The sequence below is a fragment of the Accipiter gentilis genome, chromosome 10 (assembly GCF_929443795.1).
Source record: "Accipiter gentilis chromosome 10, bAccGen1.1, whole genome shotgun sequence".
Lineage (NCBI taxonomy): Eukaryota > Metazoa > Chordata > Aves > Accipitriformes > Accipitridae > Astur > Astur gentilis.
Genome location: NC_064889.1, coordinates 5,602,621 through 5,628,340, shown reverse-complemented (window position 1 = coordinate 5,628,340; position 25,720 = coordinate 5,602,621). Strand labels below are relative to the sequence as shown.

The 25,720-nt window shown below is 38.8% G+C and overlaps 1 protein-coding gene and 1 long non-coding RNA gene across 11 annotated transcripts in view; one reads left to right on the top strand and one right to left on the bottom strand.

Moving 5' to 3' along the window:
• Nucleotides 1-25,720, bottom strand: part of ACSBG1 (acyl-CoA synthetase bubblegum family member 1) — a 59,072-nt gene that overhangs the window by 9,711 nt on the left and 23,641 nt on the right. For 5 of the 10 annotated variants that reach the window (XM_049813243.1, XM_049813241.1, XM_049813242.1 and 2 more), the window contains 6 exons: nucleotides 18,711-18,793; nucleotides 9,152-9,369; nucleotides 8,412-8,500; nucleotides 6,918-7,038; nucleotides 4,946-5,026; nucleotides 1,970-2,119 (listed from right to left, as the gene is read on the bottom strand). In XM_049813243.1, the coding sequence (XP_049669200.1) occupies nucleotides 1,970-2,119; nucleotides 4,946-5,026; nucleotides 6,918-7,038; nucleotides 8,412-8,500; nucleotides 9,152-9,283 (573 nt within the window). In that variant the 5' untranslated portion in view covers nucleotides 9,284-9,369; nucleotides 18,711-18,793. Of the gene's footprint in view, nucleotides 1-1,969; nucleotides 2,120-4,945; nucleotides 5,027-6,917; nucleotides 7,039-8,411; nucleotides 8,501-9,151; nucleotides 9,370-18,710; nucleotides 18,794-19,643; nucleotides 19,709-24,768; nucleotides 25,024-25,720 lie in introns of those variants that run through there. The other 5 variants (XM_049813237.1, XM_049813238.1, XM_049813240.1 and 2 more) reach the window with 4 other exon arrangements.
• Nucleotides 7,402-11,270, top strand: LOC126044060 (uncharacterized). The gene is made up of 3 exons (XR_007507559.1): nucleotides 7,402-7,453; nucleotides 7,943-8,167; nucleotides 9,634-11,270. It is a non-coding gene; the product is annotated as an uncharacterized LOC126044060 (long non-coding RNA).

Sequence of the window (25,720 nt, the reverse complement as noted above, 5' to 3'; positions counted from 1 at the left end):
GGGCACACTTTCTATCAAGTGGGCACCTTTCACCAGTGTTGTATCTGTATGTTTACCTGAAAAAGAAAAATAAATACTCAGTGATCAGTGAGCTCAAAGGACAGTTTAGTATCAGCAAAAAGCTCACTGTCTTGCATTGATTGTCACCTGGCTAAGCACTAATGAGGAAGATAGCAGCTGTATTCCGGTCCTCTGGAAGCCTCTGGGGTATTCACCATGGTGGTTCACAAGTGACACACACCCACACCCTCACCCTCCCCCTCCCCCCACGAGCAGCACTGCATACGTGACTATTTTTGAAGATGTGCTGCTTGACTTCTTAGTGAAACTGGATGATGTTTCCCCCACTTCTTCCCAATTCCCATATAATCTCAGAAGATGCAGTTCAAGGATGCCAGATATGCATATCTTCATTGTCAGAATAAAGCATATGGAAGACTCGCAAATATACGTGATGATATGAGGGGGGAGGGAAAAGATGTAGGTGCACAGCAAGAAAAAAACGAACAAAAACCCCACCCCCAAAACAGCTCTTTCTCAGAGGAGTCTGTAATCTAAAATGGGTAGGGCAGCACATAGAAATGAGATTACTCAAGATGGCAGGGAAGAGATACGAATCACATGCAATACCTGCTATCACAGTATGTTCCTGCCAGCTCCTTTTCTTTGTAATAAATTAGAAGGTATGAGCGTACGTTTGGTCTAAGGAAATAAGAGATTCTCAAGAGAGGTTTTTAAGGAGCAACATGCTGCCAGGCCAGGCCACTCCAAGTTTAGATGGCAGCACCGGACAAGTGGCTATGGGAGACCTACACAGTAGGCAGAAAGGGATGTCTTTGAGATGTGGTTATATTGATTGCTTGTCCTCCTTATCCTTCAAGCCTTGCAGCACACAGGCACACTCACAGCAGATCTGTGTGGGTGCATATATGACTGACTCAGCACTGGTTTTGCACACGGACAGTGTCAAACATCTTTTGACTAAAGAAGGCAGCAGCACAGCTACAGGCAAGGCATGTTTTCCACTGTTCATCAACATAAAAATAGCCTGTTTGCGATCAGCAGCTAGGAATAGTTTGGCAACTAACACAGAAATGACACCAGACTCCTTTGAGATGGAAGAGCATAGGATTTGCAACATCAGATCAGTCTTTTTGTCTAACAAGTCCATTATGTTCTGCTTCCAGATACTAATGTACTAATTCCCTACATTTGGGTGAATTGCTCCTCACAGTGTGCATGTCTGCAATAGTTTCTGCTTTATTTTAAGAGGAGAGGCCACAACTTAGACCAGCCCTTTCACAGATTGTCTACGTGTTCAGAAAGGCTCCCTACCACTTCCCACTCCTGCTCAGCCACCTTAAAAAACAATTTAAATATATAAAAACCCCAAACTACTTCAGATCTTTGCTAGCAGACCTCTGTGGAAAAGTTCTTTTTGCAAATGACTTTGCTTTTCTCTATCACTGGAAAATTTTCTGTTCACAACAATGCAGGTAGGGCTATTGTGATTACCAGCACTATACACAGGAGTTGTATTATCCTCCAGTGATAGATGTAGAAACCCAAGTCTAGCAATGCAATAATGCCAAAGTAAAAAAACCCCACACATCTACCCCCAATTTTAATGAACCTTGCAAAAACAGTCTATCAGGCTGTTTTGATAGTGGCTGGCTGATGTATATGATTTGTTTGTTTTAGGATGATCTGTGACATCACCTGAGAGACTTTATGCCAATCTGTGAATTATATTTACAAATATATACATTATCTATCACAAGAAAACCACTGAATAAAAAATTCATATTCATAACAAACTGTTCAACCTTGTGAAGTGCTAGTTTGAATGGAGTTTCATTCTTTACCCTGCTTATACTTTACCAGAAACAGCTGACTGTTTCAAAACACAGGAATAAATATCCTCATACTTCTCTATTTCTATTCTAAAGAAAGAGCCTCAAGTACATACATTGTCATGACTCAGCATGGCTCCTTTTGGCTTTCCAGTCGTTCCGGATGTGTATATTAGTACACAGCACTGATTAGGCTTTTGGGAGTTAATAATACCATCCAAAGTAGCATCAGGTATGTCATCTCCCAACTCCAGAAACTCTTCCATCTAGAACACATAAGAGAAAATACATGATATTGAACGGCTTCTTACATGGGGGAAAGATGCAGTACCTTATCAGTCTCAAAAATGGTAGAAAACTTCAGAGCCTTGCTTGTTTCCAAGGCAAGTCTCCTCAGGTCTTTCCTCTGTAAGAAATATGATTAAGACTAGCTTAGAACTTTATGGGCAAATGGCAAATAGACTATCTAAAATTGTGCTGCCATGAGTGTCTAAGAAGGGAATGGTAATACTATTCCTCCCCCAAGACGGATACTATGGACAAGTCATAGACACTAAAATCTTATTACTATCTCACACTGTTAGAACGATTTTGAGTCCTATTTAAAGGAATCTGGATGTACCGTTTTTAAGTAAGAGTAATTTGTGACATTCTAAATACAAACATATAAATGTAAAGCAATTGGATGAAAGCTTCTTTGCAAAAGCATCATTATCTAGATGTGTGAATGTTTACCCAAATTATCTGCTGTTTTATAGCAAACAAAGCATATGATGCTGGTCACAACTTCCATTCAAATTTGGCTCAGTCCAGAATGAGCTAAACCTTTTATGATGCTGGACTTTTGTGCCGCACAAATTGGCCCAGAAGAATGGTAAACCTGATTGTCTATATTATATTAGCTGCTCCCAGATACTTCTACTGTGTGCACCTGATATGCTGCTAAGTGTACCACTGATTTCAATGCTAACAGAAAACTAGGGTATAACAAATTTTTTTACGAAAGTCAATAACCAAACTGTCAGTTTCCCATTGGAATCAGATGATTCATACCATGCTACAGAACTGTGTTATTCAAATCAAGATGTAGCACCTCCATTCTTCAATGATTTCTTGGAGATATATCTAGGACCGCATAGCAGTAAAGGGGATGATGCGAAGGACAGTAGAGATAAAAAACGAGAGTCTGTGCTTGAGGGGGAGTTCATTGTTTCCTTCAGACCTCTGCCATTGCCAGTGTGCTACTAAGGAAGGTTACAATAGTTAGCCTCTGTGGCACTTAGACTTCCTTTTCTTGGGTGGCAAGGCTGTCCCTAAGGATTCTTCATCATTTTTATACTTTCTTCCAACAAACCACATCTTTGAAGAGAGAGGCAGTACAATGCACAGCTCTGTAGCAAGTAGAGGCTTTTTCACATTCTATCCCTTCCCACATAATGTGGCTGCATCAATTTCACTAGCTCCTGGAAAGTCTGGAGGTGTCAAGGCTGTAATTGTTTCTATGTGACTTAGCAGTTGTTCCTGTTTTCCTGACCTTACTGTCTTCTCATACTAGAATCGTTTAATCACCGTGAATCTGTTGCCTAGGCTTTGTTTACTGAACAGTACCTGCTACTGACAGCGTTCTCATTCCACAGTGTGAAAGGTACAGTTACACACACTACTGACCTTGCACTTGCCTTCTGGAAACACGCACTGATCAGTGAACTGGGGCTCTGCCCTTACTGCAGCAATTGCTCATTACATGTTAGCCATGAACTTGCAACACAAATCCCTTTTATCAAATGCCATGTGGTTTGGGTGGTTTGCTTTACATCTAACATAATAATAATTTCTGCCTTTTGTAATTTGATCTCTGATTTTTCCTTTAGACAACATGAACTATGGCAACTCTTAGACACTCTCACAGCTACCTTTCTCCATTGAGAAAATGTGTCCAACATGACACCTGAACAGGGGTGTTTGCAAATAGATCGATTCTCAGACGTTCAGGTTTCAGCAACTGAATGTTGTTCCAGAATTAATTGCTATTCTTTTTACTAATTTTACTAACTGCTTATTCTTTTTACTAAGAAATATAAATAGCAAGATCATCTTTGTATCAACTTTTTTATTGTACTGAAATGCAAGGCATGCTCTATACCAGTACACACAGTATTGTAACAGCAAGTGTTTATTATTAAGTTATATGCTATTCAACATAGCAAAAGAAGATATGATTAAAACAAGTGCAGAAAACTTTTTTCTTGTATGCCTAGTAACCCCTCAGATTACCAAAACTGCAAATATTATAAAATATTTCTACACTGGTCACTCTTCATTAATATCTTTTTCTTTCCCCAGCTGAAGTCTTTCAGCCTAAAATCTGATAATCCGCAGTTCACTTAAAATACTGGGTCTTGTATTCTTATTACTTAACTATTTTCAATTATAATTTCAAAATATATTAGAATAACATATTTACAAAAATCTGTTCTGCTTCAAGTCCTCGTATTTCTTAAATTAAAGGCTGGACTTCTACCACTCAGAAATTTCTGATCCTGGCTTTGTGCTTTTTTCTGCTTTATTTTTACCGTGTGATAGGAAGATTCTACATATATTAAGAAAACGTGCTCTCCTCTGTGCAGTCTGTAGTTATTTCTCTTCACTTGTTGCCTATCGCCAGAAATTTTTCGTGCCAACAAACTGCAACTACCATCTGTAAAAGCACAAGCGTTTTCATGTTCTTGGACCCAGTGTAACTAACCACAATTCAGTTTTCACTAGCACCTATGGACAACTTTTATTTTTAAACATTTGAGAGTACACATTTCCACCTGAAGTCTATATGTGTTTTGTTAATCCAGTCAAGTAGAAAGCTAGGAAGACACAAGACGGACAGTTAGGCAAGGTAGCTCTAATTTTAAATGTCAAGTATCAAACGTGAAGTTACAGGTAAATTAAACAGAAAAAGCTGATGAAGCTTTTGAATGCATTTGCTGGAACACAGCAATGCATTCTAAAGGGTAGACATGCCACACATTAAACATAGTAGAAATTCATAAAATAAATAATAGCCCATGAATTATAACTCTGTTCTAGCATTCACATACCATATATAAATTTGGATGTCTCTCTGGAATGGAGTCCTTATATAGCACAACAGCTTTCAAGCGTGGCAAGCGATTCCAGATCTGTTGGATTTTTTAAAACAAATTTATTATTTATTATTCATATCTTGTATGGACTTTTTTCCACTAAAATACCGCCAAAACTGTAATGTCTTGACAGTCACAAGAAACCTCCTATTTCCGTCCATCCTCAAATATTCTCCCTTAAACTCACAACAAACTAGGTTAACAAGGAGGGGGGAAGGGGAAGAAGGAGGAGGGAAAAAAGGAGACACTACACAGTCTGCTCTAGAAAATCTGTTTTCAGTCAAAAGATTTAAAAAACAACCCAACACCAGAAATGGCTCCTCAGCATCCTTTCTCATAATGCACCAAAAGGCACATCAAGGAAGAGTCAGTCTAGGTCAAGCCAGAAGCTGGCCCTAGCTACTGTGGTTACCAATAGAGATAGAGGAAGTCCCTCAACAAAAACTGTTGTTTAAGTGCTAAAAGAATGTTGTACCTTCTTAAAGAAAAAAAGAAAAAATGCACATTTTAAGGATAAATAAAAATATAAAGCTGCAGGCTTACAGGCATACAGCAATGGCTGCTGCCTGAGGTAGCTCTTTCTCTGCTTTGCATGGCCTGCAGAGAACATTCATTTCACTGGAATTTGTGGGACCCAGTGCCTCATAGATGCCTTTGACTTAATAACTTTTTGAACTGACTTGATCAATCTGCGCTAATATAAAAGCAGTGGCTCGATGGTACATATATATTATTAGAAGGTTAACAATTGAAACATTATTATTTCAGTCTTGGGTTCTTCCACAAAAAAAAAAAGTTTCAAAAAAACCCTCAGCTGGATAAAGCAGTGCTGGCCAGAGCTGTCTTTTCTTTTTCTAGATAGAAATGTGTATGAATCAAATCCCTCGAATTCTTCAATTTATATTCTTCTCTCCACCTTCATGACAGTATACCCTTGTATTTAGTCAATGACACTGTAAGAAGGCTTGTCTGATAGTATGTTTTTCCAGAATACTTGTAAAAATCTCTCTTCCTCCAAATCACATATAAAACACAACTACAAAATACAAAGTAATTAATGTATAACTTATATGAAATACATTTGAAAAAAATCCATGGATGTTTTCTCTCTGGCAGGTACATGTTTTTGGCAGAAAACTCCATTGTGGAGGACCCCTCTGCTTCAGCAAACAGTGCAATTTGGTGCAAGTTTGACGACTCATCTCGAGCCACAAACCTCCCTCAACATCTTACTGACAGAGAAGCCCTTCCCAGGGAGCTGCCCTGTGGTCCCCCTGCAAGTCATGCAATAGGGATCTTTCTGTCAAGTTGGTCTTTCAGTCTGGCACCGTTGCAGAAACCCACTCAAAGCTGCCAAAGACTTTTGTCAAAATCGTGACCGTTCACTTAAAGAGCATCCTCTTTTCTCACTAAAGTCTATGTCACATCAACCATCATGCTATCTAAGCACAGTAAACTCAACAGCCTTAATGGTTAATTTTACAAGCAGGAAAAGATTACATTTTGTAAAGAGGAAATTCTGAACACTAACATCCTTAATATTTAAATGGCTGGCCTTTACAAACTTGCATCATCCTAATCTCTTCCATTCAAGTGGTCTGTGCTTTTCCAAACAGAATCAAGTGGTCTCATTATAAACATGGGATCAAAATGTGGGGTTTTTTTCCAGGTAAGTTTGCAGTGAATCAGCCAGTGAGCTCTCTGCTGGAGAAAATCAGAACTGCTTAGATACAAGCCACAGACACTATAGAGTAAACAGAGCTGCAAGCTACACAAGAGCTCAAACACCAGATACCAGATTTTCGAATAAGAACACTCCCATGAAAGGTTTCACAACAGAGATAGTGAATATGGTATCTGGGACCCATAACAACATTGAGAAATGGGAAAATTATGGCTTTTAAGTAACCATTCAGCCACCTTGTACCTGCATTATCTTGTCCAGTTGTTTCCGATTTTCCACAACCATGATATTGGTTTTGCTGTCATGAGCAATGTAGTGGCAGGCCTCTGGAGAATTGGTTGTATATATTCCTGTGACAATTCCTCTGTATAAAAAAAAATAAAAATGTTTATACGTATATATATAAAAAAGAACATATATTTATACACATACACACACATACACATGTACTTAGTATCAAACAAGAGAATAATAATCAAAGATCAGATGGAAGCTGAAAGAATATGAAGATGTGGAAGTAAACAGCAGCACAGCTGTCATGTTTGTTTCAAGTATTCAGATATACATTAATATCTCAGATATATGCACATTGCAAAAACTAATCTCTGGACTCTATTCAGTAGAAGACGCTGTAGGCTAGGATTCAGCATTTTAAGCCACTTGAGGCTACACAAGAGTTAGCTCAGGAAGTGGTAAACAAAACCACTTATGTCCTGTTTCTGTTCAAGCTGCACACAGATACCAATTTGAATTTCACTGGCACAGAAAGAGCTTAAGAGGTAAGATCCATTTGTATGAACAGGTATCAGGAGAGAAGGAATCAGGCTAGTTAGTATTTATCTGTCACTTCATCTACTTGAACATATCTTGCTGTAGACAAGTATCATTAATGTAAAACTGGGAGTCTCATCTGTTTCGCACATTTTCCAGTGCTAAGATACTGTACAATAGCTTCTGTGTGACTGTCACAGTTAAGCCCATAGCAAACAGGATCAATTTATGAGTGTCTGGACTATTTTGGATATACTGAAAGCTATGAGACTCCAGTAGGTCGCTGAACACACTAATCGGTTGCAGCACAACTTCCAAGATATGACACCAAGTACCAATTTGCTGCTGTCCTGGTTTCGGCTGGGATATAGTTAATTTTCTTCCTAGTAGCTGCTATAGTGTTATGTTTTGAATTTAGTATGAGAATAATGTTGATAACAGACTCATGTTTTCAGTTGTTGCTAAGTAGTGTTTAGACTAAGTCAAGGATTTTTCAGCTTCTTATCCCCAGCCAGCAAGAAGGCTGGAGGGGCACAAGCTGTCCTGGGGACACAGCCAGGACAGCTGACCCAAACTGGCCAAAGGGATATTCCATACCGTGTGACGTCATGCCAAGTACATAAACTGGGGGAAGTTGGTCAGGATGGGCAGATCGCTGCTTGGGAACTAACTGGTCATCGTTTGGCAAGTGGTGAGCAACTGCATCATGCATGACTTGTTTTGTACGTTCCTATTATTATTATTATTTTCTTCCTTTCTGTCCTATTAAACTGTCTTTATCTCAACCCATGAGTTACACTTTTTTCCAATTCTCTCCCCCATCCTACTGGGGGGGGGGGCAGGGAGTGAGCGAGCATCTTCATGGCGCTTAGTTGCTGGCTGGGGTTAACCATGACAGCTACATTTCCAGACCTAGCAAAACAGAAATCCCCAAATCCCCCAGAAAATCAAACAAAAAAATCTTACCCAGCAAAAACAGCTCCAACAGCTGAGATGAACCATTCTGGAGAATTAAATCCAAGGATTGCCACACTGTGGAATCGTTCAAGACCAAGCTTAAAAATAATAAGCGTAAGTTTATATAATATAGGCACACTGGAGAGAAACATATGGCATGAAAACATACACACAAATATAAACCATGGAAAGTTTTGATTTATTTATTATTTTGGTATTGACAAGACATGTCCAGAACTTCTCTGTGTTGACAACCATAGCAAAACCAGTATTTATCAGTAATTAACATGATCTAAACTTTCCACTACCTTCTCCTGTCTGGCTGAGCTCTGCTGTCCAGAAAGGCCCGAAAAACAGAACTTTTCAATATGAACAAGAGCATAATGAGTACTAATCCCTATGTTTATAATGTTTTAAAATTTTGTCTTTATCTCGCCAAATTCATGACAGTGCTGCTTTCACCTGTTTTTCTTTCTTTAATCTTAAGGCCTTATGGTGAGCTTTGTACCCATGCCCCAGTGAGACAGTAATATAGCAGCTCTCCACTCACAGTCGATCTCCCTTCACCGTAGTGTCTTTGACCAAAACCAATTTTCATCATTATTATTTCAATAAAGAATATGACTGCTGATCTTCAATTAATGGAAAAAGCCTCTTATATTGTGGTTTTGGGGTGGTGTGTTTTGTTTTGTTTTGTTTTGAAGAAGACAAAGGGAGAAAGCCAAATTGGTTTTGTTTCCTGTACCTACCTTCAAGAAGCTCTTGGCCGCTTTCCTGGAGAGGCAATAATACTCTGAAAAAGTTATCTTCTCCCATTTTCCATTCTTTTTGCTGGCCAAAGCATTAAGGGATCCGTATTTTTCTAGGCTCTCTTTGAACATCTGATGAACTGTTATGGGAGTCTGCGGACATGAGTTATCTATTCTCAGTCTGACTCTGCCATCAGCAGAGGAAGTCCACAGAGACTCTGGAAAGTAAAGCATTTATCATAAAGGTATTCTATCATTGAAAAATACAATGTGACTGTGTACCAAAAGACAAGAGGATTGAAAAAAGACTGCAGGACTAAGCACAACTCTGGCACTTCGACCTTTTGAGAGAAGGGGTTTTCAATTTTATAACTATCAAATATGCCACGTAGAAAGAGAAATCTTTATTTCTTACACTTTATTCTGCATCTTGAATAAAAGTGCCACCATACAGAATTATGCTGGTCTTCTGTGTGTTACAGGTACAGCACCAATTCCAGAAGAATATTTGCCCATGCTCAGCCCTGCACAACCCACTACTCCTTGAGCTGGTGAATAGGAAGGGTACAGAGATCCAAAAGACCCGAAACCTCTGTCCCTGTTCAGCATCCAAGCTCCTTTTCCTTGTCATAGCTCTTTCCTCCCTCCTTTCCCTCCAGCTATTGTCCTTCACCCTGCCCCTGTTCTCCACTACTTCCCACAGTTTTATTCCTTGGTCATCTGCCCTGTGTTCTAGCATGTGCATCCACTCCAGTCACATCTGTCTTGCCCTATTTCCACATCATCTTTCACCTTCTTTTGCTCTTGCCTTCCTCACCCTGTCTTTCTACCATCTACTTCCCCGCCCCCTGCTCCCCGTATTTTTCCTCCCCTTGCTGGACAGCACACAGACATGGAGCACCAACTAATGTCACCTGGCTCTCCCCACTAGTGCCAAGGACAGGAGGCAGTCCCTGGCATTCACAAGAAATGACTGTCTGAAAGATTCTACTTGGCTCTTGCAAACCCAGCAAGGAGCAGGCTCAGTATAAATAAACTCCTTAGAGAATCTAGGGTTTAGTAAGTTGGCAAAATTTAGGTGAATTCTCACAAGGAAGACAAAAAACCCACTCACAACTCCCCTATCAAACAATTAGTTCCCATACTTCTGAACAAAATAGTACAAGAACATTTTAAGAACAACAGTTGTTCCCTTAGATTTACTTTCATAAATGAAGAAATATTTTTAGCATAAACATAAAAAAATATATATTCTACAGAAAGCTGGTGGAAAATTTCAGACCAAAGAGCTTAGGTTTGTCAGAATTAAGAGTTATAGAAAATACGACTTTTTGAAGTTTCTGATACAAGTTAATAAGCATGATTGTCTTTTACCACACTTCCAGAAAGCAAAAACTGCAAAGAAAGCTCAGCTACTATCTATACTGTTTCCTGGTACCTCAGTGGCCAAAAAAAAGCAGTAGTGGAGTGTTCAAAAGTACAACATGCTTTACATCCCTCTCAAATGCTATTCCTCTAATTGCTTCACAGAGGGCCTGCAAACTCTCTCTCTGAGCATTTCTTGCAATATAGGAACACATCAACCATAGCTGGATCCACACAAGTGCTTTAGAACAGACTTGCAGCCTCCCTCAAGTCAGGCTTGCAAACTGCACAGATAACCAGAGACACAGCAAGCTATTGTAACCTCACAAACATACGTTAAAAAAAACAACCACCAGAAAACCCCAAAAAACAAAACCAACTTTCTCTTGCAGCAAAAGAAGTTTCATTACTTAGCTGTGTAGAAAAGCTCATTCATAATCAGCTGATAAAGTACAACTTCTAAAGTGAAAAATACCCAAACCAGTCTAGTTTGCCGCCAGTATTCCATGAAACTACTTCTGAAGATTTCACTGCCCCATGCTATATCCTGGCATATGCAGAGCATTTGGCGGGGGCGGGGGCAGAAATTCACCTTTCTACCTCTTTCCAGGTAAGGAGATAAAAACCCTGGTGCAAAAAGTGAACTGAGCAGTCAAAGCTGTTATGTGTTTCAATCCAGGATTAATGTTCCTGACTCATATTATGTTCCATTCATGTTCCTGACTCGCAGTCTTGCATTTGTTCTCTTGACAAACAGAAAGTAACAATGACAGCAGTAAATAAAAATAAAGCTGCTTAATCTCCACATGCCTTCATTTTTTCCATGTGTAAATTGCTGTCCTGGTTTTGGCTGAGTTGGGCCAGGGCGTGGGGCAGATCACCACTCAGGAACTAACTAGGCATCGGTTGGCAAGTGGTGAGCATTGTGCATCACTTGCTTTGTATGTTCCAACCCTTTTATTATTATTATTATTGCTGGTTTATTACTACTACTATTATTATTGGTTTTATTTTCTTCCTTTCTGTCCTGTTAAACTGTCTTTATCTCAACCCACAAGTTTTACTCTTTTCTGATTCTCTCCTCCATCGTGCTGGGAAGGGAGTGAGCAAAGCATCTGCATGGTGCTTAGTTGCTGGCTGGGGTTAAACCACGACAGTCCTTTTTGGATATTCCGCAGGTCAGCCGCAGTTCTAATATAATGATTTTCAAAACAAAGGTGTGGAGCTTTGCTTAGGTCAGTGGAGGAAGGGCATCATAAATCCAGACAGTTTAGAAAACAAGTAGCTATGAAGGATTCTAGGTAATAGACGGACAAACTTTATGGAAGTGTAAACAGTGGCACCCAACAAATATTTTATGGGTAGTGAAGGCAAAGCAGGTGTTTCTGCACTTAACCCCAATCCTGGTGTGAAAAGGATAAGAGATAAAACCTGTCAGATACAGAAGCTAGCATTAATCCAAATGCTTATTTTCTGCAGTGACACACCAAAGCCCAGACAAAAAAACTCTGTATAGATGTTCTGGCTTCTAAACCAACAAAGCTAGCAGGGATTGCAGGTGTGGTTGGGCACAGGTGGGTAACTGCTCTGTTGAAGACAAAATCATACCAGAGCTAAAATACAACATTCTAGTTCACGTATTATAAAAAATGCTCTTGAACAGAGTATCTCTCTTCAAGGGAACCGAAAACATTAGCAGCATTCCTACAATAACATTACAAAAGTAGCTTAATTACTACTTTTCACTGCAGATGTACAGTAGATAACATAATAGTTTCCACAGAGAAGAGTGAAAATCAATCAAATCACTGCAATATCTATACACAGAAACCAAAAATGTACTGGGTCTCCTTTTGCTTTTCCTTATGCAGTTTTTTCTGGTGTCAAAAAGGCATCTTTGATTCATACGAAAGACTAAGAACAGAATCAGTTTCACAGAGACTCAGTGAATCACCTTAATAATATACAATATATATCACAAAGGAATGTAAACTTGAACACCCATTCAGTGTCTGTTCTTGCATATATTTGCAGGTAGAACTTAAATCTAAAACCAGTTCCTAAATGTAGATAAGCCAAATAATTCTAAATGGCTAACTCTCCTGTCCCATAGAATTTGTAAAAACAGTAGAAGATGAACAATATATTCTGCTGTCAGTTTGCAGAGGGATTTTAAGCAGAGGGCTTGTTCTTCTCAGAAAGAGCCTGGGAAAGAACACCTGGCTAAATACTGAACGAATTGATGGTAAACTTTGGGAAAAGCAAAATAGGTGCTCTGCCTCATTAGCATCTGAAAGTTAAACTGCAGTGTCAAGGCTGGAAATGAACTCAGTACCACCTAACGCCAAAGTGGAAATCAGAATAAAGATCCTTTAAATACACTATTAGCGTTGGTACATTATACACCCATAGGTTTACAGGGAGCAGAAGGAAAAATAAAATGGCATTCCAGCTCAAAGTACTTAATGCCACTGGAAGTCCCCTATATGCAAGCAAAGAAGAATATTTGTTCCTCTTTCTTCCAGTAACTCCTGCTACCTGCATTATCCTTTGTACCCAAAATGCTTTTTCATTCACTTATGTGTGAGCTTGGCTTATGTCCTTCATATGAATTCACTGAAGGTCAGAGATGGTGAGAAAAGATTTGCTCCTAAAGATGACTATTTTGTCAGATAAACCAGCAGAGATCTTATTCAGATAGGTAGTCTTGACTGTCACTCTTTGAGCCCCTTCAAGTGTTTTTCTTTCCCCATATCATTCTCCTCCAAGGCCAAATTACATGATGAAAGGAAGTTTTCGATGATTCACTGTCTTTGCTGCTGAAGTAAGGGATGGCTCAGAGTAGTCTCATAAATACAGTGTATAACAGGATGACTGTACTGCAGTTTGTCTTCGAAATTGCTCTAAGGACAGCTGATCTAAATATTTTGGATTTTAGGTGTGCAGTTTTCCCACTAAAGTGTAAATCTTCAACAAGAAAATTTACAGGAGAAAAAAATAGTTCCTTAAAAAAACACTTTGGAAGTTTTCAACTGATCGTTTACAGTACAATCGTAGACTTGTGAACCATTTACATGTGAATACTGATTTATAAAAGTACATTTGTTATTCAAATATTTTCCACCAAGCCTGAAATAATACACAACAGAAACACATTACAATTTTTGTATTTTTATCAGCCAATTGTTACTCCTTTCCACCATGTATGACTGAACAGTTGTGACATGGTACAGGTTGTCTCTCCCAGCCCAGATACCAAAAATTATTTTAAACAGACAAACAAATAGCAAGTCCATGTATTTTTTTTGCATGAATAATCAGTCTGGCTGAAACTGCTGGACCTCTGGGATGTATGAAGGAGGCTGTGTACTCGTTTTAAAACAAGTAAATGAAAAAGAAATAGACTAATCCTACAGTTTAAAGCTAAGATATGAACGAAACCTCTCTGTTCACTACCTGACCTGCAAGTATCCTGGTGACTGCCAGAATGAATTTGGGAATGTAAATGAATTCTGATGTTTATGGAAGAACAATTCTGAGAGCTATATAAAAATGCAAAAGAACCCAGGTCACCTTTCAGACAGGTAAGCAAACAGACAGGCTGATTGTGGAATGGCCCTGCTGCATGACCTGAGTAACTCCAAGTGATACTCCACAGTGTGCCCTGAGAAGCAGGAACTAAACCAATAATTTAACTTCTGCTTGAAACCGATTCAGATTTAACTCACAAAACAGTATCTTGATTATATGCCTGTTCCTGCAAAACATCACTCTGCTCTAATGAGGAGAGAAGGTATTCAGCTCTTTGCTGGAGGCATTTCTGACAGACAGTCATCATCCCAGATTCCACAGTTATGATGCCATCACTTTCTGCTGACAACACAAATACATCATTCCTCCTCTCACCCTTTATTTTTAATTTTCTTCAAGATATCTGTGGCCCTGAAAGCTTAACTTCTTTTTAGTAAAAGCTGGAGCTGAGTACACGCAGGTTGGAGTCTGACAGCTTGGCATCTGTGTCAAATTTCCCCTTGTGCCGATGAACAGATTAAACAGAAGTACAGAACTTCTGAGTTTCAAGTGAACCTGACTGTATTAGCCAGAATATATACACAGTGATTCTTTTAAAAAAAATTACAGTGACCAGCTTCCTGATGCTTGCCTTGCCACAGCTGGGAGAGGAGGAGAGTTTCCTGCTGTATTATCATTTTTCCCACAATAAACATGTAACTTTAAACTCTCAAACAGAAAAGACTGAATAAATAGTGGAAATCTTTTTAAATTAGCCAAAACACACACAAATATTTCAGTTCATGGAAATCTGTACCTTTTCCATTGGAGGAAAAGGGAACATTTATGAATTGCAATAAAATATACTGCTCTTCACATCAGTAAGCTACTACCAAAGTGGATCAGAGAAATAAGACATCCTCCAAAGAATCCCTCTACAAACTGACGTGGAGGGAGTGGTACATCAGGACGAGTACAAAATAAGCTTCATAACAATACTGACGCTTCTAAGACTGATTACGATGCACCAAAATGGAAGCGTATGGAGGGTGCAATCAGGAGGAAACATCACTAGAGAAACATTGCCCAGGCATGCAGAATGCAAAGTCAAAACTCAGCTGGAATTGAAATTGGTGAGTGATGTGAACAGCCATGAGAAGGGCTTTTACAGGTACACTGCAGCCAAAAGGAGAACCAAGGATATCACGGGAACTTACTGACATAGAAAAGGGCTCATCTACTCAGTGCCTCCTTCACCTTGGTCTTCACTGGCAAGATCAGGCTTTCTGGGTTTCTGTGCCTAGTGGCAGGTGAGAAGTTTTACCTACAACAGCAGAGGAAGATCTAAGTAGGGACCACTTATGCAAACTTGACACATACAAAAAAGTCGATGGGCCCAGGTGGGGTGCTTCAGAGTGTACGCTGAGAGACCAGGCCAAAGTCATCGCAAGGCTTCTCTCCATCATGCTTGAAAAAGCATGGCAATCTGGTAAGGTCCCCATGACAAGAAAGGCAAATGTCACACCTGTTTTCAAAAAGGGGAAGAAAGAGGATTCAAATAACTAAAGGCCAATCAGACTCACCTCAGTCCATGGAAAGACTATAGAACAAACTCTCCTAGAAATGGTTTTGAGCTATAAAATCGTGACTGAGACCAACCAGAATGAACAGACTTGATTTGGCCTTGGTAACTCCAACCCAACCGCCTTCCATGATGAGATGACTGGCTCTGAAATGAGGAGAGCAATGGCATGTTGTTTACTTTACCTTTAACAAGGTCTTCCCCAGCATCCTTGGAAGATTTGGACCGGATGGAGTTGGAGTAACAGGCGGATAAAAAATTGGCAGAATAATTAGTCTTCTAGAACAGTGGTCAACATTTCTAAGTCTAGCCAGCAGTCAATTACAAGTGACATTCTTCAGGGGTTAGTCCTGAGAATGATACTGTTTAATGACTGCATTATTGTCTTGGGACAATAGAGCACACCCTCACCAGCTTCAAAGACGACACCAAACTTGGGGAATTAGCCAACACGCAAAAAGGCAGGGCTGCCATTCAGATGGACCTCAGCAAACTGGAAGAATGGGCTGACACAAGCCTCAAAGCTCAACAAGGGTGAACATGAGTCTTGCACTCAGGGTACCATAACCCCATACAACAGCACAGACTGGATGTCAGCTGGCTTAGCAGAAATCACCCTGTGGTTCCTGGTGGACAAGTTGAATGGGAGTTGGTAGTACGTCCCAGTGGAGTTAAAGGCTGACTACATCCTGGGCTGCATTAGCATGATCGTAGCCTGCAGATCAAGGAAAGTGATTATCTCCCCCTACTCAGTACTCACGAGGGTGCACCTGAAGCAGTGTGCAGCTTTGGAAGCCCCAGTGCAAGAGAGAGATCCTGACAAATTGCAGCAAGCCCAGAAGAGAGACTCCCAGATGGTCAGGGGCCTGGAGTATACCATGTATGAGAAGCTCCTAAAAGAGCCAGGTTTTTTTCAATGTAGAGAAGATAAAGAATGAATGTAACTGCAGTCTGCCACAGACTGAAGGGGGGTGCTATAAAGAAGACGGGTTTTTCTCAGAGGCACGCAGCAGAAGAACAAGCTGCAATGGACATGAGCTACAGCAAAGAAAATTCTTGCTGGATAAAGAAAAATAATTTCACAATTTAGGTGACAGCCTAAGAAGAGGTACCTAGAGGCTGTGGAAGCTCCATCCTTGGAGATTTTCAAAACTCAGCTGAACAAAGCCATGAGCCCTCCTATGAGCAGAAAGCTGGACTAGTTGCCTTCCAGTGGTCTTTTCCAACATAAACTATTTTGCGATTCCATCAGTACAAAACCAGCATGAATGAGTTCTCTTTTAACTTTACACTAGTTTGAAGCCAATATAATGCTTGCTGCCAATGGTAAGGTTACTCTGCATTTACATATGCATTAGAAAAACCAATATCTGGCCGGGTTCCACAGAGATAAGCTTCTATACATTGGTGGAAAAGAATGGGGAAAAAATTCCAGAACAATCCACAGTCCTCATTAGACAAATTTACTCCTGAGGTTGCAGAATGTATCAACTATAAAATGAGACAGTTCTGCACAACTAGAAAACATCAGAATCTCCTTCTTTTCTCTTGATATATAAAGCAGACCCACCGCAACTAGACACTGAGCTTCCTTTTCCCAAAAGATTTTTTTGGGACAAGTTTTTGACATTCAGTCCTCACTTTACCACTCAGCATCTGCATAACTGTATGACGTTTCCAAGTCAAACACTGCTTCTCATTTAAATGGATAACGAGTAGTGCCACAGATTCCCAAAGTCAAATAAAAGATGAAGGCTAGCTTAAATTGTAAGCTCCTGATTCATCAACTTAGAAACATATCTAAACACAAATAAAGGAATTGCTTAATTAAAATGGATAGGGTGTGACTTGTGTTTGCAGGAAAATTATGACGGAACAGCTGAAATGGCTTCTACCCTCAGTTGTTCACCTCACCTTTCTTCCAGAGGCTGTGGTCACCTCTGCAGGAGTGGCTGAATAGCCTGTGCATTCCTTGCTGAGCATTGTGGTTTACAGCCCAGCATATGACTCTAAACTGCAGCCAGCAGCAACCTCTGGGAGAGAAGCAGGGCAGATAGCTGACAGCAGTAACCAGTGTCCCAGATAAATTCTTAGAAAAATAGGTCAGAGCCTTCACGAGCACACAAGCAAGTACTCTGCACAGTCACAGCCTCAGTAATAATCTACGTATACAACGTATGTCTCAAATAGTTCGATAAAATACCCCAAAAATGTGAAAACAGAAGTTAGTTATCACCTTTATCCATCCAAATTTATTTCCTGCTTATTGGGGGGGGGGGGGGGGGGGAAGCAAATGGCTAGCAGTTCAATTCTTGGAAAGAAGCCTGTTGTGTATCAAAGAATTGCCTTTTAAAAAATAAATATATAGGCATACAGGTATATGCTTATACATATACATATGTATAAAATCTGCATGTGAGAGTCCTACATAGATCTGTTATTTCTTCAAAATCCACTTGCAGTCATTGCTCCAATTGTCTCATAGAACAAATATTCCCTGTTTAAATGAGCACATTCAGATGGCAGTAGCAGCCTCACCAAGGCAACAGGGAGCTCCCTCAGGGCTGCAAATCTTCCAAAGAACCTCAGAAAGTTCTGCTAGTAAACCTCCTTTAAGCCACAAAATAGCACAACTAGGTTAATTTACCACTGCAGTTGGTTTAAAATTACAGTAGTATGCATATGCTACAATGCAACACACAACTGACCAATGCATAGATAATCCTTTACAGCCTCCAGCTGTTACACAGTATGCCAAATCCTCAATAGTTGACAGCTGGTAAGTAGGCTGTGATGCCAAAGGTAACACAAGAATTGGTATGCTTTTCCATGGGATCAGGCTATTTTTCACTTTTATCTAGTTATCACCTCAAATACAGAAAAAAAGTGGGAGAAACTATTGAATTCATGCAAGTTTACAAAAACCTGAAAAATTTTCAGTTGCCCTGATTCACTTAAGTTTATTTTATTTCTGGCTATCTCTCCTTATCCCAGCCCTGAAAAATTGTCAGTCATAACATGCTAGAATAGATACAAAAATCACATTTAAAAAAAAAGCTAACAAGAGCTCAAATTTCCAAAGATCATCTTTTGTATGCTTACCTGTTGGCTCTATGCCTTCATCTTGGGTCTCCTCCAAATGAGGCAGCAAATCTCTGCAGACAGTCTGTGCATCTGTAATGGTTCTAAAGAAAATACACCTATTAAAAAGTTATCCAGGAGTGCTAGTAGGATCCACTACAATCAATATACAATATATCCAAGGGGAAGACAAAAACACAGCTTGCAAACACTTAGAAATACAAACAGGAGAAAACAGAAAGCTCAGAGGAACAAAGAACATATTGCCTCTTTGTTGCAAATTCCACCACAATCAGGTTAAACTGGTAAAAGCCTTCACTCTAAGGATGGCATTCTTATTTCATACAGTGGACTTTTGGTTTCAACATCATGGAATATACCAGATGGAGACACTAATTTTGAGTCTTGACAGAGAGGCCATGAACTGTGCGAGTATAAAGAATGAATTATCAATCTTAACCTCGATCATACTGCCACTGTACTAATATCACAATACCTTGTGAATTGTCACTGTTGATACTTGTTGAAGCTCTGAGGTTAGGAGATTTTTTTGTTGTTGTTTGGTTGTTTTTTTTAAGGCTAGGAAAAGAAGGAGGTTTAGTTCCTAATATTAATAATAAAGTTCCTCAAAAACTTCACCAAAGCAACAAATTAACATTATCACATGGACGAAATCAACCTTTCTTGGCTTAAATTAACCAGACAAAGTTTAAAGCATAGATAATACAAACTCAAAAACATAAAGTCTGAAAGGTAACAGACTGCAAAGGATTATATGAGCAAAACATCTTAACAATAACTAAGCATTTAGAAATGACTGACGACATAAAGCAATGCACTGCAGATTATTCATGAATAGCAGCATGCAGATTTTTTTAATTTACCTGACTTCATTTAATAGAACAAGGGGTGGGAATCAGCAGCCTTTAGAGGCCAAGAACAAATTAGGATTACCTTCATTCCCTCTTAACCGGTACAACAGAAGAGTCCGGAGTGAAGGTCGGGAGGTCCTTCCCCTCCATAGTGTAATAAATTAACTCAAAATGTAGAAAAATAAAGTCCAAACAATGCCCTTCCCATCTTTCAAATAAATAGCAACCTCAAAAGCAGGGTTTTTTTTCACAGCAGTGTCAGGTAGCAAACAGTAGGACCAAACACTATGTTGGACATTATTTCCTGTCTCATAATAACAACTACATTTTGTAGAATACCTATATGTGGGACGCTCCTAGAATTTATTATTGTTATTAACAATGAAATCATACTGGAAGAAATCCTTAACCAAGCTGGATCCCTTTTACAAGAATTTAGTAGATTTTGTAATTCTTCACCCATCAGAAGTGACAATTGCAGTTCATTTTCTCCCTTGCTACTACCGTGCTGCAGATCTCCGTGTCTCAGAGCAGAGGTACCGGTCGCAAAAGCAGCTGCAGGAAAATGAGGAGTCATCACTAATCTTGCCTGAGAGAGTATTTCCTCTCTTGTTAATGGTATAATGGGACAAAACATGAAAGGGTTTGTCTGATAAGCAGAGAGTTAGACTCTGAAAATAGTCATTGGCTTGATGAAGGCAGATGTTGATGAGAAATTGAGTAATTTAAATATAGCATGGGATTATACAGCATTTTGAAAGGTAAGCCTGTGTTTGATATATGGGAAAACGGTGACAACGAAGTGGGATTGCAAGGACAGAGTGATGGACCAGTAAGACATATTTGGGAATAAAAGCAAAGCAAAACAGAACAGAACATCTGAAATAATTTAAAAACATGTGTTTGTCTGCCATCTCAAAACACTTAATAGTTCTTGAGATTTTTCATATTTTAAAGAAAAACTACATTTGTTGTTTAGAAATCTAGTGCAATCTTTTCCTTTAAATATCTTTTGAATATTAAAGCTTTTTAAATTTTTATTATTTTACAGAACAAATAAAGCCTTAGTCAAAAGATAACTGAATGTTACTCTTGCCAAAAACGAATAGCAAAAAAGATCTCAGAATAAAACAGATCTGATCAGTAATATAACAGAAGAGCCTCCTGTGAGGCTACTCTGAACTTTTAATACTCATCATTAATGACTTCTCCCAGATGAAAATCTTTTTAGTTTGCTTTATTCTGATCTGACTGTTACAGGATACTGGTTCAGTTTATATTATGTTCCCTTAATAGAAAGATAATCAACCCACAAGTCCGAACTTCTGGACTTGCTCTGGTAATGCTTCAACATGCAAACGTCACATGAGGAGCTCTATGCATCTAATACCTTCAGGAGTGTTAAAGTTAGCAACGCTGTGTGCAAAGTAGTTGTTACCTGCCTCTATGGACTAAGCAGTCAATTTGAGAGTTGGGGTTTTTTTGCCCTGAAAGTACAATTGAGAAATTTTCTCTCCCATCAACAATTCACGCGTATATTCAGAACTATCCCTTCTGAGTGAAAGAATATGTTTTTAATGTTGTTACTTTCAGCTTTTGTTAGGAGTTACTCCTTTAAAAATTAAGTAAAGATCCAAGGATGGTTACGTTATCTGGAATTGTTCAAGTAAGACTCAATCAAGCAGAATTCAGTTGGATTGCTTGATCAAGAGCTTACTCAGCATACTGCTGCAAGGAGAAAACACACTGCAGAATTACAGTTTCATGGCGAGAAGCCCCAGCAAAACCAAAATGCTTTGGAAATCTGGACTTTGGCTGCTAAATTTGTTATTAAGGCTGAGGTTCTGCATAAATTATTTAATGTTATTAGTGCAAGGACAGCATGTTCCAAAATCCAACTACCAGTTTAAAAGTGGATTTTCTACATCCTATTTTCGCGTTAAAAAAAAGTTTATGATTCCAAACATAATATGCAAAAACCTCTGCAAAGCACGCACAGAGGATTTAACAGCAGAGGTCACTTCAGCAAGCCAGTTAGAACAAACTGAGTTCATGTAACACAACACTGAGCACCTAGAACTAAACAAAGCATACTTCTGTGTAACTCCATTAGCAGGAGTAGGTTTTGAATGACAGTATTTCCTGATGTAATTTGGGATTTAATTTCAAGGTACCATTCTATCTAACGTGACCTCATCTGCTGCCTGAATTCAATGAACACAGACAACCCCTTCACCCATGACAGAGGCTCAGGCTGACTGGCTTATCTAGAGGTTTGGGTCAAATCCTAACGTAGCATGACTTGCTTGCAGCTACCACCGCTACTGTGCCAGTTAGATGTTATATCACACTGGAGCTGTTCTCAAACATCAGGCCAACCTAAAAAGCAAAAATTTGAAGATTCTCTATATTGGATTAACAAAGGGAAAGTTTCCTTTCCTTCTTTGTTTCCAAGATTGTAACAGCTTTAGTGAGATTTATCTTTGCAAGTGAGATTTATCTTTGCAAACCAGTGGAAGTAATGCATGAGCGACTGATATTATAATGGTAAAATAATGACTCACATAACTGACAGTCCTTACTGCTGGTGGTGATTCACCAGAAGCAAAGCATGCAATCTGAATTTGCTGGCATAGCAATTACTTCTTTTAACTAAGTGTATTTGATGGAAACCAATGAATACAGTACCATTTCTTATTTAACTACAGAAACTGAACGGCTAGACCTCTCCACTTTTATCATTATGAAATGGCAGTGTACTTTTGCTGAAGTTACACATTAGAAAAAACATTTTTTCTGTTGCCATAATGATACCAAGTATCTGATTAACAGCATCACTGTGATACTAATTTCCATAATTTTTTAGTTTCAAGGGACTTTGGAATTGGCCTTTCCCTTCCACAGGCTCTACATTTCCTTCTCTGGTAACTGGAATTTCTGCTTACATCTCATATGCTAGGTCAAATACAGTCAGATATTTGCTGTGCTCTAAATTCTCTCCTCACAGTAAAATCTTGTGAAAATACTAAGAATAAAACTGAAAAGAATCTATAAAGTCAGTCTTTAATATGATAATGAACCCATGATTTCTATGGAGAAAATGTTTTACAGAAATTCTCACTTTAGTAAGCCTCACAGAATACACTGATCGTCCTGTATAATTATATTAGAATCTTTTCCTCGCAAATTTAAAAACCACGAACTTTAGGGTTCAATATATTTTGGCCTTAATTCTGCAGAGTAATTTCTAAGATCACAAACTGCACCAACAGAGTATGAACACTGTTATGCAGCAGTCATATTATCATGAGATTTAAGGGGAAGCTATTCTTTAAACAGATTACATATAGTGACAAATAAAAAGACATTTCATATTTTTTCTGTATTCCTAGTCCTTATCACTATTGTTCAACCCCTGTAGCTTTGTCACTGTTAAATTTTTACCAGTTGGCTCTCTACAGGGGTTATCAGAATTTAAAAAAATACACTGGCTTTCTGTAAACTTGCAAAAATAAACAGTTTATCAAATAACTACATATGTATATTGTTAATACATTATTCACTACAACGTATTCCTTTAGACTTCAGGATATTTACTCATAACCCTTTATATATATATATATAGCAAGTCAAAGTACTTGAAGTCTGGAAATCACATTCACAACTGCTCACAAAAAAGACTTTAAACATTTTCTTGCAATTAAAACAGTGAGTAGTTCAGACTATGCATTCATCCAGAGTCCATTATCTTAGCTTCCAGACCTATGCTGTCTGCATTCATGATGAAGCTACCATCTCCTCCTCCTCCCTTTCATCCTATTTCTAATGCAGAGGCTTTTCCCATTACACAGCTTCTCTACTCTCACCTTGTTCCTGGATAATGTTGTACCATATGTGTGAGCTCACCATATAGTGAAAATATTTTTATTAATTAATTTTATTCTGGTTTAATGTATGAGAAACGTTCACTGTTGAAGATACTGCATTCATAATATATATTATCAGATAAGTTGAGTTTAATGTGTTGCCTCATTTTAGAGGAACAGTATGTTCAAGGTGCAAAGCTATGGCTATGGTCAACCATGTTACTGCAGCTCCTGTCTGCTTAACTTCCAAAGCTTTATAATAAACTATTGCATGTTTTTGTTCTTTTGTTCATTCAAAACAAATTATCCTGCAGATTGCCTATAACAAAGAACACAGCCAATAATGAGGAAATGCTCAGTTACAGTGTCTGCTGAGTGCATACAATTTCTCTGTCACTTACATGCTTTTTCCAAAAAGCAATCCATTTAGCTTCTCCTGGGAATGCTCTCATAGCACTGCTTCCAGACTCAGTGGCTCTCAGGAAGGCTCACTTGTGTTTTGCCCACACCGTGATGATCCAAAGCACTGCAGCTGCTTTATCTGCTTCGCTGTTCCTCTGAGAGTATCATTTACAAGCTCACCCACCAGGCTACTTTCAAGTGGCAGTACACATGTTACTACGTAGTTCTTATAACACAGTCTCTACCTTATAATTAAACTCCTTTTTCTGCTTGCCTTGCCCAAAGAAATATTTTGTAATATGCAGGTATTTACCTTGGGGAGCAAGGTGTGCAAATCCCCATTTGCACAAGTACTTTTTTGTCAAATACTTCTGTTGAATCGGCTTTCCTAACTATTAAATATGAATCTTATTTAATACACAAAAAATAGGCAGAACTGGAAAATATGCATTTTTTCCAACGCAGAACTTCTTCATAAATTTTGTTTTAATCTTCCACTGCTTGCTTCTCCTGAGGATGACTTGGTGAATTTCATCTCTAAACTCCTACAGCTTGGTTGTTTGATTATTTAAGTAATCCATAATAAAGTAGATGAAAAAATCCTTCTTTCCATCAGTGTGCATCTTTTGCTGCTTCATTCTTTGTGACAAGTCTCCCAGAGTATTTATCTCTGTTCTAACAATGGGAAATTATTTTTTATTCCTAAGCTTTTGTTACACATTCTCCAGGACAACCCAGCTATATATATTTCACTAGCCTTAATCTACATTAGAGATGCTTTTGGTAGTATGTGTTGGGTCTACATCTGCACATTCCAAAGTACTTTTATTGGGTGTTAGGCATTTTCAGCAGCTCACTGGGGCACTGGAATTCAAGATAGAATCATTAAGTAATCATCTGACAATTCTTCTGGCAGCAAAAAGCAATGGCTTAAATTACCTGTGGGTACCTTTGAAAACTTTCATGATTCTGGCACTTCGCCTAGAAACTTCGAAACTAAGTATCTTCATCTGGATTCCATTCATGAGTAATCCTTTCCTGATTCACCATGCATCCTGCAAGTGCTGAACTGAATATTTTAACTCAGAGCTCTGGGGAGAGGTTGTAGAAGGGAGCGCAAGGCAATAAATTTAGAATTGCATATCTGTCCTAGAGTTCTACACAAAGACAATAAAGTCACTGTGACTTAAATCAACATAGCAACATAGTACCAAAGCTTTGATAGTTCAGCAGCTAAATAGAAATCTGTGACCAGCACATAAATAGCCAAGTAGCAAATACTGTTATCTCCAGACTCTGAGGACCTGTGAATTGTTACCCAAGACATTTTGAAGATGTTTTCTCGGACATAAGGAAAAAAACCCCACAATAATGACACACAACATTAGTTCTTTAAACTCTAATTTTCTATTACACTTAAAATTCTTCCTATACTGAAGAAGAAATAATGAGTCAGAAGAGGTCCTCCTGGTCCTTTAACAGGGACATTGCTGTCTATTATGACTGGTCATCTTATTTACTAATTACTCCACTATTCAAATTAGGGCAGTATTATAATACATGCCTTGTTCATTCTATTTAAAATTTCCCTTTGTTCTCGAAGAACAGGTTAGATTTAGGTTTTAATTGGTTTTCATGCCCTCATGAGACTTAAAAAGCGGGCCACAAATCAGCCCAGATATGTTCCTACTCTTAAAGAAGGGTCGGCTGAATCGACAATCGATTTGCTTTTCATAGACTTGTTTCTCGTGGATATCTCTGAAACGAGTTTAGCTGCCTCAGCAAGTGAAGAATGACCCTGGGAAAGAGACACAATTATGCTTGTTGGAAGGAAACCATGGGAGCAAGAGATAAAACAGTAGAACACAGGATAAGATGCCAGAACGTTGTA